Source organism: Phacochoerus africanus, chromosome 4 (genome assembly GCF_016906955.1).
Source record: "Phacochoerus africanus isolate WHEZ1 chromosome 4, ROS_Pafr_v1, whole genome shotgun sequence".
NCBI classification, from domain to species: domain Eukaryota; kingdom Metazoa; phylum Chordata; class Mammalia; order Artiodactyla; family Suidae; genus Phacochoerus; species Phacochoerus africanus.
Genome location: NC_062547.1, coordinates 47772102 through 47788183, shown reverse-complemented (window position 1 = coordinate 47788183; position 16082 = coordinate 47772102). Strand labels below are relative to the sequence as shown.

The 16082-nt window shown below is 46.7% G+C and overlaps 1 protein-coding gene across 1 annotated transcript; it reads left to right on the top strand.

The window, feature by feature from the left end:
* The first annotated feature begins 6932 nt into the window (after window positions 1–6932).
* RASSF10 (Ras association domain family member 10) lies at window positions 6933–10480 on the top strand. Its single transcript, XM_047776258.1, has one exon. It carries the CDS (start codon window positions 7175–7177, stop codon window positions 8684–8686), a length of 1512 nt encoding a protein of 503 aa, XP_047632214.1. The 5' UTR covers window positions 6933–7174; the 3' UTR covers window positions 8687–10480.
* Window positions 10481–16082: the final 5602 nt, after the last annotated feature.

The window sequence follows — 16082 nt, the reverse complement described above, 5'->3', positions numbered from 1 at the left end:
TTTCAATAGCCACATTATGTCCAGTGGCTACTCTATTGGATATTGCAGACCTGAGGTTTAAGACCGGAAATGTTCACGATGTGCTGGGAGGCATTTTCTCAGTTTGTGTTTAAATGACAACAGTCTGCATTTTTTTTTTTTTTTTTATGAGGGCTGCACGTGTGGCATGTGGAAGTTCTCTGGCTGGGCATCAAATGGGAGCTACAGCTGCCAGCCTACACCACAACCACAGCAATGCCAGATCTGAGCCACATCTGTGACCTACCCCACAGCTCACAGCAACCCCAGACCCTTAACCCACTGAGTGAGGCCAGGGATCAAACCTGCGTCCTTGTGGATATTAGCTGAGTTCGTTACCGCTGAGCCATGACAGGAACTCCCAGTCTGCATTTTTCAGTCCCCTCATCACCCATCCCCACAGGCCGTTGTTCTGAAGGAAAGTATACCATAACTTCAATTGATCCTACCTCCTGATATAGATTAATCTTCCTAAAGCACGGCTCCGTTTGGATTATTTCCTGGGGAGGATGTCCTTGTGACTGAAGACTTTTAGGAAGAGGTGAGAGTTAAGGTGAAACTAGAAGGGTGGGTAGGAATTAGCTGGGTTGGGGGGGGTGCTCCGAGGAGAGTGTGAACAAGGGCCTGGCTAGGGTCCCCAGGGCAAGAGTGAAGTAGACATCGGATCCTGAGGGGTATCTAGGCTCTGTGAGGAGGTTGGACTTGATTTTTGAAAATAAGGAGAAGTCATCAAACATTTGTCAGTAGGGAGTATGGGAGAAAGGCAAGACCAGAGACAAGAAAACTAGCATGAAAGTTCCCTGGTGGTCCAGAGGGTTAAGGATCCGGCATTGTCACAGCTGTGGCACAGGTTCGATCCCTGGCTCTGGAACTTCCTTGTGTCACAAACATGGCTAAAGGAAAAAAAAAAAAAAAAGTAAAAGAAGAAAACTAGTGTGGAGGAAAGTGTGGTGGGATCCAGGTAAGAAATAATGAGGGCCTATGGGAATTGCCGTTATCGCTTAGCTGGTTACCAACCCGACTAGTATCCATGATGGCTCCAGGTTTGATCCCTGGCCTCGCTCAGTGGGTTAAGGATCCGGCATTGCCACAAGCTGTGGCATAGGTCACAGTTGCAGCTTGGATCCTGCCTAGCTGTGGCTGTGGTGCAGACTGGCAGCTGCAGCTGTGATTCTACTCCTTGCCTAAGAACTTCCATATGCAGGAGGCGTGGCCCTAAAGTGCCAAAAAAAAAGTTAAAATAATGATAAAGTTGAATTAAAAAAATAATGAAGGCCTAAGCTAAGGCAATTTCTTTCTGATTCATTCACTCATGTATTCATTCCACAAACACTGAATCCCTGCTGTGTGCTAACCAACATCCTGGGCACTGGAGAGAAAGCAGAAACCATCCCCTGCCTTATGGAACTCCATTATCTGTGGGGAAAGGAGGTAGACGGTGAGTGATGCAGTGGGATCCTTAGGTTCCATATCTCATTTGGAGAATGATGGGGCCATTCTTCGAGAGACAGAGGTTTAGGAGGCAGAACTGGTTTGGGAAGAAAGGTGATAAATTCAGCTTATTGTTTTGACACATGTTTGGGGTGTAGTGGGGACACCTAAGTGGAGCCATGTGGCAAGCAGGTGCATGCACATATTTGGGGACGAGGAGATCAGGAAGGGATGCCTAGATTTGAGAGCCATATGACGTAGTCATAGTATTAAGTGCCTGGAAGTGAATGAGATAATCCTGGGAGGATGTGTAGCAGCAGGAGTCACAAACTCAAATGTCTTCAGTGATCAGGTGATGTTGTGAATGTAGGTGAACTGGGTCATATAAGAGACACAGGAAATGTTGGGTTCACAGCCATCTGGAAATGGTGTGCTTCATCTAAGACAGACAGAAAATTGGCCTATGGGACTCCTGTTACAACATACACATTTTTAGAACTTCTCTCTGCTTCATCTCCCCTCCCTCCCTTCCATCCTTCCATCCCTCCCTCTCTCCCTCCTTCTTTTCTTCCTTTTCTTTTTATAGCGACACCTGCAGCATATGGAAGTTCCCGGGCTAGGGGTCAAATTGGAGCTACAGCTGCCAGCCTATACCACAGCAACACTGGATCCAAGCCACATTTGCGACCTGCACCGCAGCTTGCAGCAACACCAGGTCCTTAGCCCACTAAGTGAGGCCAGGGATTGAACCCACATCCTGACGGAGACTATGTCAGTTCATAACCGGCTGAGGCACAATGGGAACTCCTCATCTCCCATTTCTTATAAAGATTCTTCTGGCATCTATTTAGCTATTCATAAACATCCAGTTCATCTTCTTTTGAGACACTCACTACATTTCCCAGCCCTTCTCTTGCCATTAGGAGTGGCCATGTACCTGGGTTCTAGCCAGTGGGATATGAGTGGAAGCAGTGGGCTCCATTTCCTGGCCAAGACCTTGAAGCAAAAAACAGGTTTCCCTACTCCTCTCTTTTTCCTCTGGCTAGATGATGGGTTCTAGGGGACTTTGGAGCCATGAGAAAGAAGGAACCAGGGTCCCTGTGTCATTGTCTGGAATAAAGCCACCTATACACCAAGATGCCTGCTTTTGACTCTTATGTCATAGAAAAATAAACCTTCGTTATGTTGGAGTCATTATATGTTTGGCTCTGTTTGTTACTACAGCCTAGCCTAATCTAACAAATATATGTCTAACTAAGCAAATATCAAATTTGTCCTGACTGTGAGGGTAGGGACTAGGCCTGTCTAATTCACTGCAGTATCCTTAACACCAAGCCCAGCTTGGATAGGTATGACAAATTTGTGGATAAAGCTAGCTATATTTTATTGAGCATTTGTTTTATGCCAGACATGCTAAATTTTGTAAGTGTTGTACATTATTTCATTTCATGTTCATGACAGTTCTCTAAGGAAGATTTTACTGTTTTTTTTTTTTTTTTCCAGATGAGGAAATTAAAGCTTAGAAAGCTTATAGCTAATATTCAGATGTAGGCAGTGTGGCCCCAGAACCTGCACGCTAAGACTTTGGTGTGTAACCATGTGCATGAATACCTTAACATTTTAACTATGTAATCCTCCCACCAAGAATACCCTCAACCCCTTCTCATCACTTAATAAATCTCTGCCTTCTTCAGCATTCCCAGGACCTCTTGATCACTCTACCCTTTCATTGTCCCAGCAGGAATATCACATATTACATTCCCACAACAGGGATTTCATGTATCTGTCTGCCACTAAAAAGAAATTATGATAACATTGAGGGTAGCAAAATATCCTAGATATTATTCATCTTAGTGTTCCTTACAGTATAAGATCGAGGGCCTACTGTATGCCAGGTACTAGGGACCAAAATGTAAATAAGATAGTTAATTCGGTCTTTTGATAAGCCCTTAATTTTTCTTGTGGGAAAAACAGACATGGGAAGAGTGTCACAACACGAAGTAACCTGTTCATCAAGAGAGACAGAAGAGAAAAAAGGAGCCAGTTCATCTTGGAGGAGGAAAGAATTTCTACAGCACATGATGTTTGAGCTGAGCTGAAAGACAAGTAGGAATTTTTCAGTTGTTTAAGAGGGATCCTGATTAGCAGGGAGAGCATGTACACAAGCATGGATACATCAAGATGTAGGTGCTGCTCTGAATGAGTGAGATGTTGACTTGCTAGAATGTAGGACTCATTGGAATGTAGGACTCATTCATTCGTCCATTTATTTTTCTCTTTTTTTAAATTATAGTCGATTTACAGTGTTCTGCCAATTTCTGCTGTACAGCAAAGTGACCCAGTCATACATACATTCTTATTCTCATATTATCTTCTATCCCAAGAGATTGGATATAGTTCCCTGTGCTACACAGTAGGACCTCACTGCTTATCTATTCTAAATGTAATAGCTTGTATCTACTAAGCCCAAACATTCATTTATTTATTCATCAGATACCTTTGTAAACCTAGAATGTGCCGGACATTGTGCTAAATGCAGAGGATTTAAAAGTGAGCAAAACAGATAGGATTCTTACCTTTTTGGAGTTTAAAATCTAGTAGGGATGGCAGCTGATAACAAAGATCTGACAGTCATGTGTAAGTGGGGAGGAAGGCATAAGAGGGAGGACTGAGGGGAGTGGCCTGGGGCAGATTAAAAGGGACCCCCAGTACCATGCTTCAGAGATGGAGATCCCCCTTGAATCCGTTACCACGTCCTGCCTCTCCTACCTCCCTGGCAACTCTCAATTTTGTCTGGTCCTCTCACCACCACTATTCTCAGTGCAGGCTACCACCTCCTCTTTGAATGAATGTGACAGTTTTCTAAAGGGACCCCACTCCCTTCACCCCCACCCATCAGCACCAGTGCAGACAGTGCATTTTTCAAAATGAGAATGATCACATCAGGCTCTCTGGTAGACAGAAATCCAAGATGGCCCCATGATTGCCATCACCCTTTTGTTACTCTGGTGATTATCTTACACAGCAAAAGGGAATTTGCAGTTATAGTTAAGTCTACTCAAATGGCCTTTAAGACAGGGAGATTATCCAGGTGGCTCTACCTAACAAAATGAGCCTTTCATAAAAGCAGAGTTTTCTAGGAGTTCCTGCTGCGGTCCCTGCTGCGGCACAACCGGTTAAGGCTCTGGCATTGTTTCTGCAGCAGCTTGGGTCACTGCTGAAGTGTGGGTTTGATCCCCAGCCCAGTGCCGTGGGTCAAGGATAGGGCATTGATGCAGCTGTGACATAGGTGGCACCTGTGGCTTAGATTCAGTCCCTGGCCCAGGAACTTCCATACACCTCAGGTGTAGCCAAAATAATAAAGCAGAGTTTTCTCCAGCAGGTAGCAGGAGAAGTCACAGAGATTCCAAGCCAAGGAGGAGTCAAAGGATTTGACATGCTATTGTTGTCCTGGAGATGAAGGGGGAAGGGGAATTATATGGAAAGTAGCTGAGGGAGGCTTCTAGGAGTTGAGAGTAATCCCCGCCCCCAGTCAATAACTAGCAAAGAAACAAGGACCTCACTTCTACAACTGCAAGGAAGTGGATTCTGCCAACAACCAGAATGAGCTTGGAAATAGATTCTTTCCCAGAGCCCCCAGATGAACACTCAACCTGGCCAACACCTTGCCTTTAGGCTTGAGACACCACGAGCAAAAAACCCAGCCATGCCATGCTGGACTTAGTTATTTTAAGCCACTACATTTATGGTAATTTGTTATACAACAATGGAAAACTAATACACCCCTCCCCCAATTTCTAACTCTCCAATGAAACTTCTGTTGTGGACTTACCAGGTCTAAGCATTTAATCCTCATAATAGTCCTATTAGGCAGTTGTTTTTATTATCACCATTTCATAGGTGAAGCTCTGAGAGATGAAATACTTTTCCTAAGGTCACAGAGCTATTAAGTTACAGGGCTGAGATTTTTATTCAGGCAATCTGACCTCAGAATCCACATTCCATGGCTTCTTACGCTCCTTAGAATAGAAGGTCCAAATACTGACACATGGAATTAAAGACACTTCTAGATCTGGCTCCTGCTCACCCATCCAACCTCATTCTTAGCTATCTCACTCACATAAACTCCTTGAGCCCCAGTAACTGCCTTGCTCTTCGGATTCCTTGACTTTGAACATGGGGTTTCTTGCTTGGGATGCTGCCTGCCTCCGCCCCTCTATTTTTTATTTTTTCCTTTGACAAAAATGGTGCTTTCAGTCTGCCCTAAGATACCACTTCCCCTGGGAAGCCTTCCTTGACTCTTCTGGACTGGGTAGGATGCTACTCCGGCATTCCTCTGGTATCTAATGCTCTCCCTTGTCAGAGCACAGAAGACCCTGTGTTGGACACGTTTAAAACCTGTGTTGAACACCTGGATGGCAGAGGGTACCCTAATACTTATGGAGTGCATGAATGAATGAATAAAAGTACTTTATTGAGGAGGCAGTGAGGAGCCATCCAAGGTCTGAAGCAAAGAAGTGACCTTATCAGTCTGTGCTCCCAGGTTCAAGCTGGGGGCAAGCCTTGCCCACAATGGACCATTCTCATCAGCATCAGAGGATGAAAAAAGTTCATTTGGATTGCGGTTGTGGATTTCTTGAGCTGTGCATCTTGGCTTTTTATCTCCTCTTGACCACATCTGGATGCAGGATAATGCCAGAAACTGTCACAGTAATGACTAGGTTTCTCCTTATGGAGGTGGGATGTGGAAAAGAGCTTAGGACTTGGGTCTGGGCCCGGAACTCCCACAAGAATCAGGAGTTCCCCCTGCCAAGAAGGCTGTGTGAAGCCAAGGCGATGTGGGGAGCCACAGACATGACCTTGCCCGGGACCAGGAGCAGCCTCTGAACATCCTCCTCAAGCCTAGTCCTCACTGTATTTACACTTGCTCAGGGAGCACACTGCCCCGTCTTGTTCTCCTTGAATATGCAAATATTGCTTCCAGACTAGGAAGACTGGAAAGACATATGTGTTTTAGGTGGCTTTTACAGACCCCAGCTGGAGGTCATGCAAGGCGGTTAGAGAATCTCCGTTAGATGCGCAAAGAGGCTTGGTTTCTCTTCGCTCCTGGACTCGTCAGACCACTCTGCCTTATTATGGGACCAGGAAACGCCTCTGGGGGCGCCGGAAAAGGTGTGAAAGTCCAATCAAGGGTACAATTAACTCTAGAATGAAGGAGAGGAGCCAGTGGGGCAAGGGAGCTCCAGAGCTGATCCCCGCCTAGGCACTGGCTCCTGGCCGTGCGGTGGAGGGGGTCCCCGAGTTCCCCTCTGGAGCCCACTCGCAGCCCAGTCCCTACGAGGGCGGCGCGGGAGGTGGAGCGGACTGGGCGCAAGGGGCGCGGCCTGGGTTCCGAGCCTCCTGCTACCAGGCCTCAGCTCCGGGAGCTGGGGGCGGGAAGGGGAGGAGCCAGGTGGGGAGGAGCAAAACCCGGAGGCCCAGGGAACATTGGGCAGAGCCAGAGCGGCGGGAGCCGGGCGCGCTGTCTTGGGAGTGTGCCGTCCGGGCCAAGCACCGCGGCCTCCAGCCGCACTTTGCCTTCATTGAGCAGCGGGGAGAAGGGCTGGTGCTGAGGGGGGTGAAGGTACGAGCCCCAATACCTAAACTAGAGTTGTCGGGCTGCTTGCAGCCCCCGCAGCCCCCTGGGGTGCTCGGCCTGACCCACCACCCGCGTCTGGGTTACGCCATGGATCCTTCGGAAAAGAAGATATCGGTGTGGATTTGCCAGGAGGAAAAACTAGTCTCCGGTCTCTCCCGCCGCACCACTTGCTCGGACGTAGTGCGAGTACTCTTGGAGGACGGCTGCCGGCGGCGACGGCGGCAGCGGCGGGGCAGGCGGCGAGGGGCAGCCGGCGACCCGCCAGGCCCAGCGGAGCTGACGGAAGCCCTGGATGAGGACGACGAGGATGATGACGAGGGGCTGCCTGAGGGCATGCTGTGCGGGCCCCCGCAGTGCTACTGCATCGTGGAGAAGTGGCGTGGCTTTGAACGCATCCTGCCCAACAAGACGCGCATCTTGCGCCTCTGGGCAGCCTGGGGTGAAGAGCAAGAGAACGTACGCTTTGTGCTAGTGCGTAGCGAAGCGTCTTTGCCCAACGCGGGTCCCCGCAGTGCAGAGGCGCGCGTTGTGCTCAGTCGTGAGCGCCCGTGCTTGGCCCGGGGGGTCCCGGCGCGGCCCAGCCTGGCCTTGACCCAGGAGAAGCAGCGGCGGGTGGTGCGCAAGGCCTTCCGCAAGCTGGCCAAACTCAACCGGCGGCGCCAGCAGCAGCCATCGTCACCGTGTTCGTCCACTTCGTCGTCCACCACCTCGTCCTGCTCGTCGTCACCGCGGGCCACCGAAAGTGCATCGGTGGAGCGCATGGAGACACTGGTGCATTTGGTACTTTCCCAGGACCACACTATCCGTCAGCAGGTGCAGCGGCTCCGGGAGCTGGACTGTGAAATCGATCGCTATGAGGCCAAAGTGCACCTGGACCGCATGCGGCGGCACGGAGTCAACTACGTTCAGGATACTTACTTGGTGGGCGCAGGCATCGAGCTTGACGGGCCGGGCCCTGGAGAGGAGCCAGAGGAGGCGGCAGCGACGATGGCGACGCCGCCTCTGGATGGCGAGGCGCAGGCAGTCGCGTTGGAGGAACTAGCCCAGCGCTGCGACGACCTGTTGCGGCTGCAGGAGCAGCGGGCCCAGCAGGAGGAGTTGCTCGAGCGCCTCTCAGCAGAAATCCAGGAGGAGCTGAACCAGAGGTGGATGCGGAGGCGCCAGGAGGAGCTTTCAGCGCGGGAGGAGCCCCCGGAGCCTGATGGCGGCCTCGACGGCGAGTTGCTGCTGGAGCAGGAGCGAGTCAGGACGCAGCTCAGCACCAGCCTCTACATCGGGCTCCGGCTCAACACGGACTTGGAGGCGGTCAAGTCTGACTTGGATTACAGCCAGCAGCAGTGGGACAGCAAGGAACGCGAGTTACAAGGACTTCTCCAGACTTTGCACACGTTAGAGCTGACCGTGGCTCCAGATGGGACCCCGGTCTCGGGCGGACCCTCGCGGGAACCCGGACCTCAGGCGTGCGCCGAGGTGTGGGTGGACCAGGCCCGCGGACTGGCCAAGAGCTGTCCTGGCAACGACGAGGACTCGGATACCGGGCTGAGCTCTATGCACAGCCAGGACTCAGACTCGGTGCCCGTGTGCGAATCCCTTGTGTAGGAGGAGCAGGGTGGGAGAGGGAGATGGTCGCTTCTTTCTTTTCTGTAGAAATCACCGGCTTGGCCGGCTCAGGGACTTGAAACCAGGCGGGTATGTGTGTGTGGCGGGGGTGGCGGGTAGGCTTGGAGCTGAGGAGCAGCAGTGAGTGCTCTGGGCAGAGGGAGGGCTGGGGACGCCTCCACCGCAGCGGCGCTCCTTTGGCTAGGGAGTGAATGTAGAGAGGGTTCGGTGCAAGGAAGATGGCTTTCCCTTACTAGCTCTTTCAGGAGAAGGAAGGAGGGAGGAGGTGAGAACCCCCTATATTGGAAAACAAAGGCCTCAGGATATTGACGTGGTCCGAGCCCATTTTCAAAAAAGAAAAAAAGTATTATGGAGATGTCACCCATCTTCTGTATGGGAAGGACTGATGGCAGCTAGTTTGTGGCATAAAGTGCTTTTTAAAGAAATACTTGGATGAAAAGGAAATTCCTTCGATGTTAATTGTGACTGTGAACGTGTTAAAACTAGCCAAAGAGGACGCACTGGTGTTGGTCTCAGCCTTACTTATATCTTTGATAAAACTCATAGGCACCAAAATCTTGGCTGTTTACATTTCTGCAGATTTGGGCATTACCCATCTGCTGAACCCTTTGCCTTTTATTTTCTTTCAAAGACTAACTCTGTATTTCCTCCTAGTAAATACAGTGTATGTTAAAACGGGGTCCTTTTCCCCAAATCACCTTTTATTATTACAATAGCCAAACCCAACCCTTTGAGATACAGAACTCTGGTAGTTTTAACCCCTGGTTAAAATTTAATCCAGGCCCTTTGCGATTTGCTCCTGCAAAGGTATGTGTGTTTTCCTTTTATTTTTGTTGCCACTTCATCCCTTCAGTCACTATTAGAAAAAATAGAAGTTGCAGGATTCAAGTACAAACTACATTTGCTGTTCAGTGCGCACTCCAATTGAAACTAAGCCTTGAAAGCAAAGATCTTTGTTAGTTTTCAGCTTTTAAAGTAAGCTGCATGATTAAAATCAACTATGACCTCAACAGATTGTACCGAACAAACCCAAGTCTAACTTCAGTATCTTTAGTCAGAGATTAGTTACTTGTCCAAACCTAAACTGAGATAGTGTAAATATCAAGGTTTGCTAGATAAGACCTGAAAAGAAAACATAAAATAAAACAATCTAATAGCACACGTTGGGTGAAGAATTTGGTTAACAACGGCACGTAGCCATAGATAAAAGCATATAAAATTGAGCTAAAGACTTGGCTTGCATTACTTTTGTCTGGCTCACACCTTTGCAGACATCGCAGCATGCAAGCACAACGCCTTTTTCTTAATAGCTAGTGACAGAGCCCTGTGGGGACTCAATGTAATTGTTCCAGTTATTTCAATGAAAACTTATCAGTTGTAGCTAGTTGTTGCCCTGATGGAAGGAGCCTGCTGGCAGTGTTCCCTCCGGAGCTCAGAACTTCTGAGGAATGCGGGATCTAATCTGTCCTGAGGAGGTATTATTAACAATGGGCTATGTGTGCGGTGCCAGCCTCATATCAACGTAACTGTGCAGGGGCTGGCTCCAATTTCAGCACTACATGGGAAGATAACTTAGAGGTCTCTCTTTACAGAGAAATTGCTTTCCTTGCAGAGAGCCTTTGCTTGTTTCCAAGAGGGGCCTGCTCACCTGACCTCAAACCATTTGAGCTGTCTCCTTTTTAGAGACAGCCCTGTCCCACCCTCCACTATGCCATGCTATTACAACCTGTGTAGATATTTTCAGATTTTCAAGTAAAATGAGAATTAAAAGGCCGTTTTTTCTTAATTGATGTTTTCCAAAGGCATTAGCTGGCATAATTATGGTTTTTTAGTTTAGTCTGATGCAGAAAACATCTATGCATTTGGTTGTGAGCATGATTAAAATGAGGAAGGGACCAAAAGAAACCCACTGTCCCTAGACAATCATTTGATCCCATAAACACAAAGCCTAATGATAGCTTACTTTTGGAGGCAGAGGTAAAATCCTCATTAGAGTGCGACAATGCTACGTGTCTGAATGGTTTATGCTGGCAGTGGACTGACCTGGTGGTTTTAAAATTACTGTGCTTCGTGCCCCGCCCCCCACAGGGTGGTAGGGGAGGTGGTTCTTGGACTTTTATTAACTCAAAAGAGAACACAGAAAGTTGGCAGAACAGGACTGCCTGACGGAAAATGGCCGTTTTCCTTTTCACTAATATTATTTTAAACTTTGATGGTCTGCTGACGTCAGCAAATATGCCTGAAGCCTGTAAAACAAATAAGCCACATTATAGAAAGAAGGCCTGTGGGATTTTCTGGTGCCTTCTTTTCAGAACCTTCTCATACTAGCCACCTGAAGATGCTTCTCTTAAGAACGCTTCAGGCAGTGAAGTTGTTCATAACAAAGGGAGGCTCAGACTGCCCATTTTTCCTTTCTTCCAAATCCATTTTATCCCCCAAAGGCACTTTGTGTGTGGATAAAAGGAAGAACTGGGGTGGGGGTGGGGGTGCTGGGGGGGGGGTTGGCGAGGTGAAAGAAAGGACATAATGGTTTCTTTTACTAAGAACTTTTGCAAGCCTGAGAAAGGTGAACTATGAAAATTAGCAAGTACCGAAATAGTGCCTAGAAAGTGCCTCATAAATGCTAGACAGCCTTAAAATTTCATTCACATTAAAAATAATCCTCATAGCCCTAAGAATGAGAATGAATGCATCACAGTGAATGCAAGAGCACCGAGATTTCAGTGCCTCTGGGAAAACTACCTCCTCTCCTGTTCCCCAAGCCCAGCAGAAATCCTGGGTGGGGGGGAACCAGCCAGCCTGTGGAGGAGCGTCTGAGGTGGAATAGGCTCCTCACCAACCAGCTCCATCCTTTTTAGGGTCTGATAGAATTGATTGTATCTTTGATTTTTAATGACCCCATTCTCTGCCATCTTCCAAACCAAAACGATTTTATCTGGCATCTCTATGTTTACTTCCTTACAAAACGTGGTGATGATGATTTGCTAATTAGAAAAGGTATACTCTGTAGTCTTTATGATGGGCCTGAAAATAATATAAATAAGAAGAAAAGTCACTCAAAATCTGATCACCAAAAGCTCATCACTACCAAAGTTTGGTCTATTTCCTTCCAGACCTTTTGAATTATCAAGATTTCATATTTTGCTCCCCCATCCCCCCTTTTTTTTAAACACAATTTTAATGAGATTGTATGCTTTTTAGGCTCAGATTTTGACAGACACGTTGTAAATGGCTCCATCTATCTGTTGAATGCACCATAGTACATGTAAGCGTTCCTGTGTTAACAGGTTGTTCCCCCCCCCCTTTTTTTTTTTTACTATTATCTGTTTCCCTAATTAGACATCCCTCCCCACCAGTAAGATAAATTCCCTGAAAGAGAATTCCCAGGTCAAAGAGCACAAGCATTTAAAGGTTTGATACTTTATTGCCAAATGGCTTTTGAAAAGATTTGGTCTAATTACAGTCTGCCAGTGCATAACAGGGGCTGTTTCACCACACCCTGGTTTTCATTAGATAGTATATTTTGTGAAGAAAAGTAGTTTAGCCAAAATTAATTAGTTAATCTGTGTGGCCTCTGGAACCCAGGGCTGGCAACCACCAACTTATAATATCCTTATAACCTGAAGGGCAGATCATCTGACCAGAAGTATTAAGAGGATGTGGTACTTTTTCTTCTTCCCACTTCCTTATCTCCCCTGAACCCTGCTGATTAATAGCGATCTTGTCTCATATCAGAGCTGGACAATGATCCATCTGAGCAGGAGGGCCAGAAACTCCGCATGAGCGAGATTAAGGGGATTCACAATAGGAGAATCGTTTATAAAAAAAATATTCATTATCTTTTCTCATCTCGAGTCTAGTAGAAAAGGTTATCTATAGAAGGGGCTATCATAAAATGTATTTGGTTTTGTGCTTCTCCTTGCGCGCCCCTATCAAGAATTAAATCAAAATAAAGTACATACATAAGCCCGTTTGTTTATTAACAGCCTCTGTTAATAGTTTAGATTTTTCTAGGTATATCTTTCTACATATTACAGTGCACCTGCATTCACCCTTAAAGTCTTGACAAGGGGAAAATTTGATCCTCATAAATTAGTGAAATTTTCAGTGTGAAGATGCTTGTGAAAAGTGTTCTCCTACACAGAAATAAGGGGATGCGAGGAGTAGTTTTGTTTTGTTTTGTTTTTGGTTGTGTCCAGGGCTAGCAGAAGTTCCCAGGCTGGGGATCTTACCCCTTGCCATGGCAGTGACCTGAGCCACAGCAGTGACAGTGCCAGATCTTTAACCACTAGGCCACCAGGGAACTCAATGAACTATCTTTTCTTAAGTACTTTCCAAATGCCAGGGCCTCATGCTCAGTATTTTCACATACATTTCCCCTGCATTCATTTTGTGAGACAGAACTTTTTAACCTCCAATCTTTGTACATAAAGAAGCTAAAGCCACCTAATTGATAAGTAGCAGACACAAGATTCTGACCCCAGCCTAACTAATTCCTGTACCTATTTTGCCCTCATCACACATGGCATGTTACACCCCTGAAATGTTTTGCACACTCAGAAAAAAGATTCTTGGAGTTCCCGTCATGGCTCAGTGGTTAACGAATCCAACTAGGAACCATGAGGTTGCAGGTTCTATCCCTGCTCTTGTTCTGTGGGTTAAGGATCTGGTGTTGCCGCAAGCTGTGGTGTAGGCTGCAGACGCAGCTCGGATCTGGCATTGCTGTGGCTGTGGCATAGGCCGTCAGCTACAGCTCCTACTAGACCCCCTAGCCTGGGAACTTCCATATGCCGTGGGAGCGGCCCAAGCAATGGCAAAAAAGAAAAGAAAAAAAAGATTCTTCACAGGCCCCACAGTTTAGCATTGGGGTGTGGGGGTGGGGGAGTGCTCAGAGATTATCGGTTCTTGTCCAAATATTTCCATCAGGCAGGTGGAGTGATTTTTTCAAAATCATAGGGCCAGTAAATATCTACCAGGTGAAGATTTAGAAAAAGACAAAGGAGGAGAAATTCCTATGTAAAAATCTGGACATCTGTCTAAGAGAAATGAAGTTTTTGCCAATGAAAAAAAATTTTTCACCAAAAATATCCCCTATATCAGCATGAATGCCCCAAGGACACAAATGATAGTTGGTCAGCAACCTGGAGTCCTTGGCCATCAGGGCAGACAGCTGCCTTCTATTCACAGGAAGGTGGTACCAACCATGGGGGCTGTCCCCAGTACTTTTAACCAGGTCTTGTTCCTGATTGAGCATCAGGATCAGGGAAGTGTAAAGGGAGGGATTGCTGGGCTCTCAAAGATCCCTGTGCCCGTGGAGTCGGGCATGCACACCTGATGTGGGGCATCTATGTGTCCATGCTGACTTCAGTGTGCATGTGGGCACTTAGCATGGATTGCTTTAAAGGACCATTGTCCCATCCTCTGCCCCTCTCATCCAATCCCATGCAGATTTTTCCTGTGTTAGAACTTCCAGGATTCCCCATAGCTTTCAGGATAAAATCCACACGTCTTAGTGGGATTTATAAGGTTGTTGGTTATCCAGCTCAAGGGCCGTCTTTGAGGTCCATCCTTTTCCGCCTTATGACCACAGCATCCTGTTTCTTCTTTTAGGTCACACTGCCATCCTCCGTTTGTGCAGGGTCCCTCTTCTGTCTTATTTTACGTCATGTTCCCCTTCCTCCCCCATTCCCACTCTCATTCCCCTTCTTCCTTGCGCCATCGACACCCATTCTAGCGTGTTTAAACTATGACTTTCCAAAACCATCTTACATATTCAGGGCTATCATGCTGCACACCTCCAGGGGGCACCATTTATGCTGTGTTCTAGAATCGTGCAGCAGAGGGCACCTTTCACCTAGGAAACTGAATGGTAATCCTGGAGTTGAGCAATGTGCTGGCACAATCCATTTGCTTGTGTATTTATATGTATCCTTGGAAAGTAGAATGAAGTAGTCTGTGTGTTTCTGTTTTATGTTATCTTTATTGAGCTATAAATATGAAACTCACTCTTTTTCTTTTTTTACATGGCATTATGTTTGTGTGGGCACTCCACACTGCAAAATGGAAATCTAGTTCGCTATTTTCTGATCTGCATGGGATTCCATCCTTTTAATTTGAATATTTCCCTAGTGGGGGTAGGTTGTTTTCATGTCCTCAAAAAATGTTGCAGTGAATACAGACAGAGATCAGTGGCTATATGTGAGAATTTGAGGTTTAAAACCCAGATGTTTGAGTGCTGAATGACTTGATTGCTCTTCGGAATGACTATACCAGATCAAGTCCTTACTAATGGTGAAGATTCCCATTTTCCCCATAGCCTCACCAGCACTTGATAATATTCAGCTTTCTACCATTTACAGGTTTGCTTTGATTTGCATTTCTTTGAATTCTAGTGAAACTGACTTTCTTATATTCATTATCTTTTGCGTTCCCCTTCTTTTCACAGCCTGTCATTATTAACCATTTTTCTTTTGGGTCTCCCCTTTTTAGCAGACTTAGGAGTTTCTTACATCTTTTGACTGTTACTTTCTTGTTAACCTTAGAACAAGTATAAATATCTTACTCTAATTTGTCTTCCATCTTTAACCAGTATCTGTTGTTGAAAAAATGTCTTTAATTTTAATATTGTTATATTTAGCACCCTCATTCCTGCCTTGTGGTTTGTGACTTAGAGTTCTTTTTTAAGAAATGAAGCCACAAAGATTTGATTCTATATTTTCTTCTATTAGCCTCATTCTCTCTTTCTCTTTCTTTGTCTTTTTTTTTTATTTTTTTTTTTTTGTCTTTTTGCTATTTCTTTGGGCTGCTCCCGCAGCATATGGAGGTTCCCAGGCTAGGGGTCGAATTGGAGCTGTAGCCGCTGGCCTACGCCAGAGCCACAGCAACGCGGGATCCGAGCCACGTCTGCAACCTACACCACAGCTCACGACAACGCCGGATCCTTAACCCACTGAGCGAGGCCAGGAACTGAACCCGCAACCTCATGGTTCCTAGTCGGATTCATTAACCACTGCGCCACGACGGGAACTCCCTTTGTCTTTTTATAATTTAAATTAAAAAAAAAATTTTTTTTATGGTTTGGTTTTTAGGGCTGCACCTGCAGCATGTGAAAGTTCCCAGGCTAGGGGTTGAATCAGAGCTGCAGCTGCTGGCCTATGCCACAGCCACAGCCACAGCCACGCCAGATCTGAGCTGAGTCTGTGACCCACAGCAGGATCTTTAACCGACTGAGGGAGGCCAGGATCGAACCTCTCTTTCTCTTTCTTCTTTTGTGTTGTCTCTCTCTCTTTTTCTTTCCTTCTCTTACTCTTCTCTCTCCCTCCCTCATTCCTTTGTCATTGATTAATGGAGTACTTTTTTTTTAACTGGAATACGT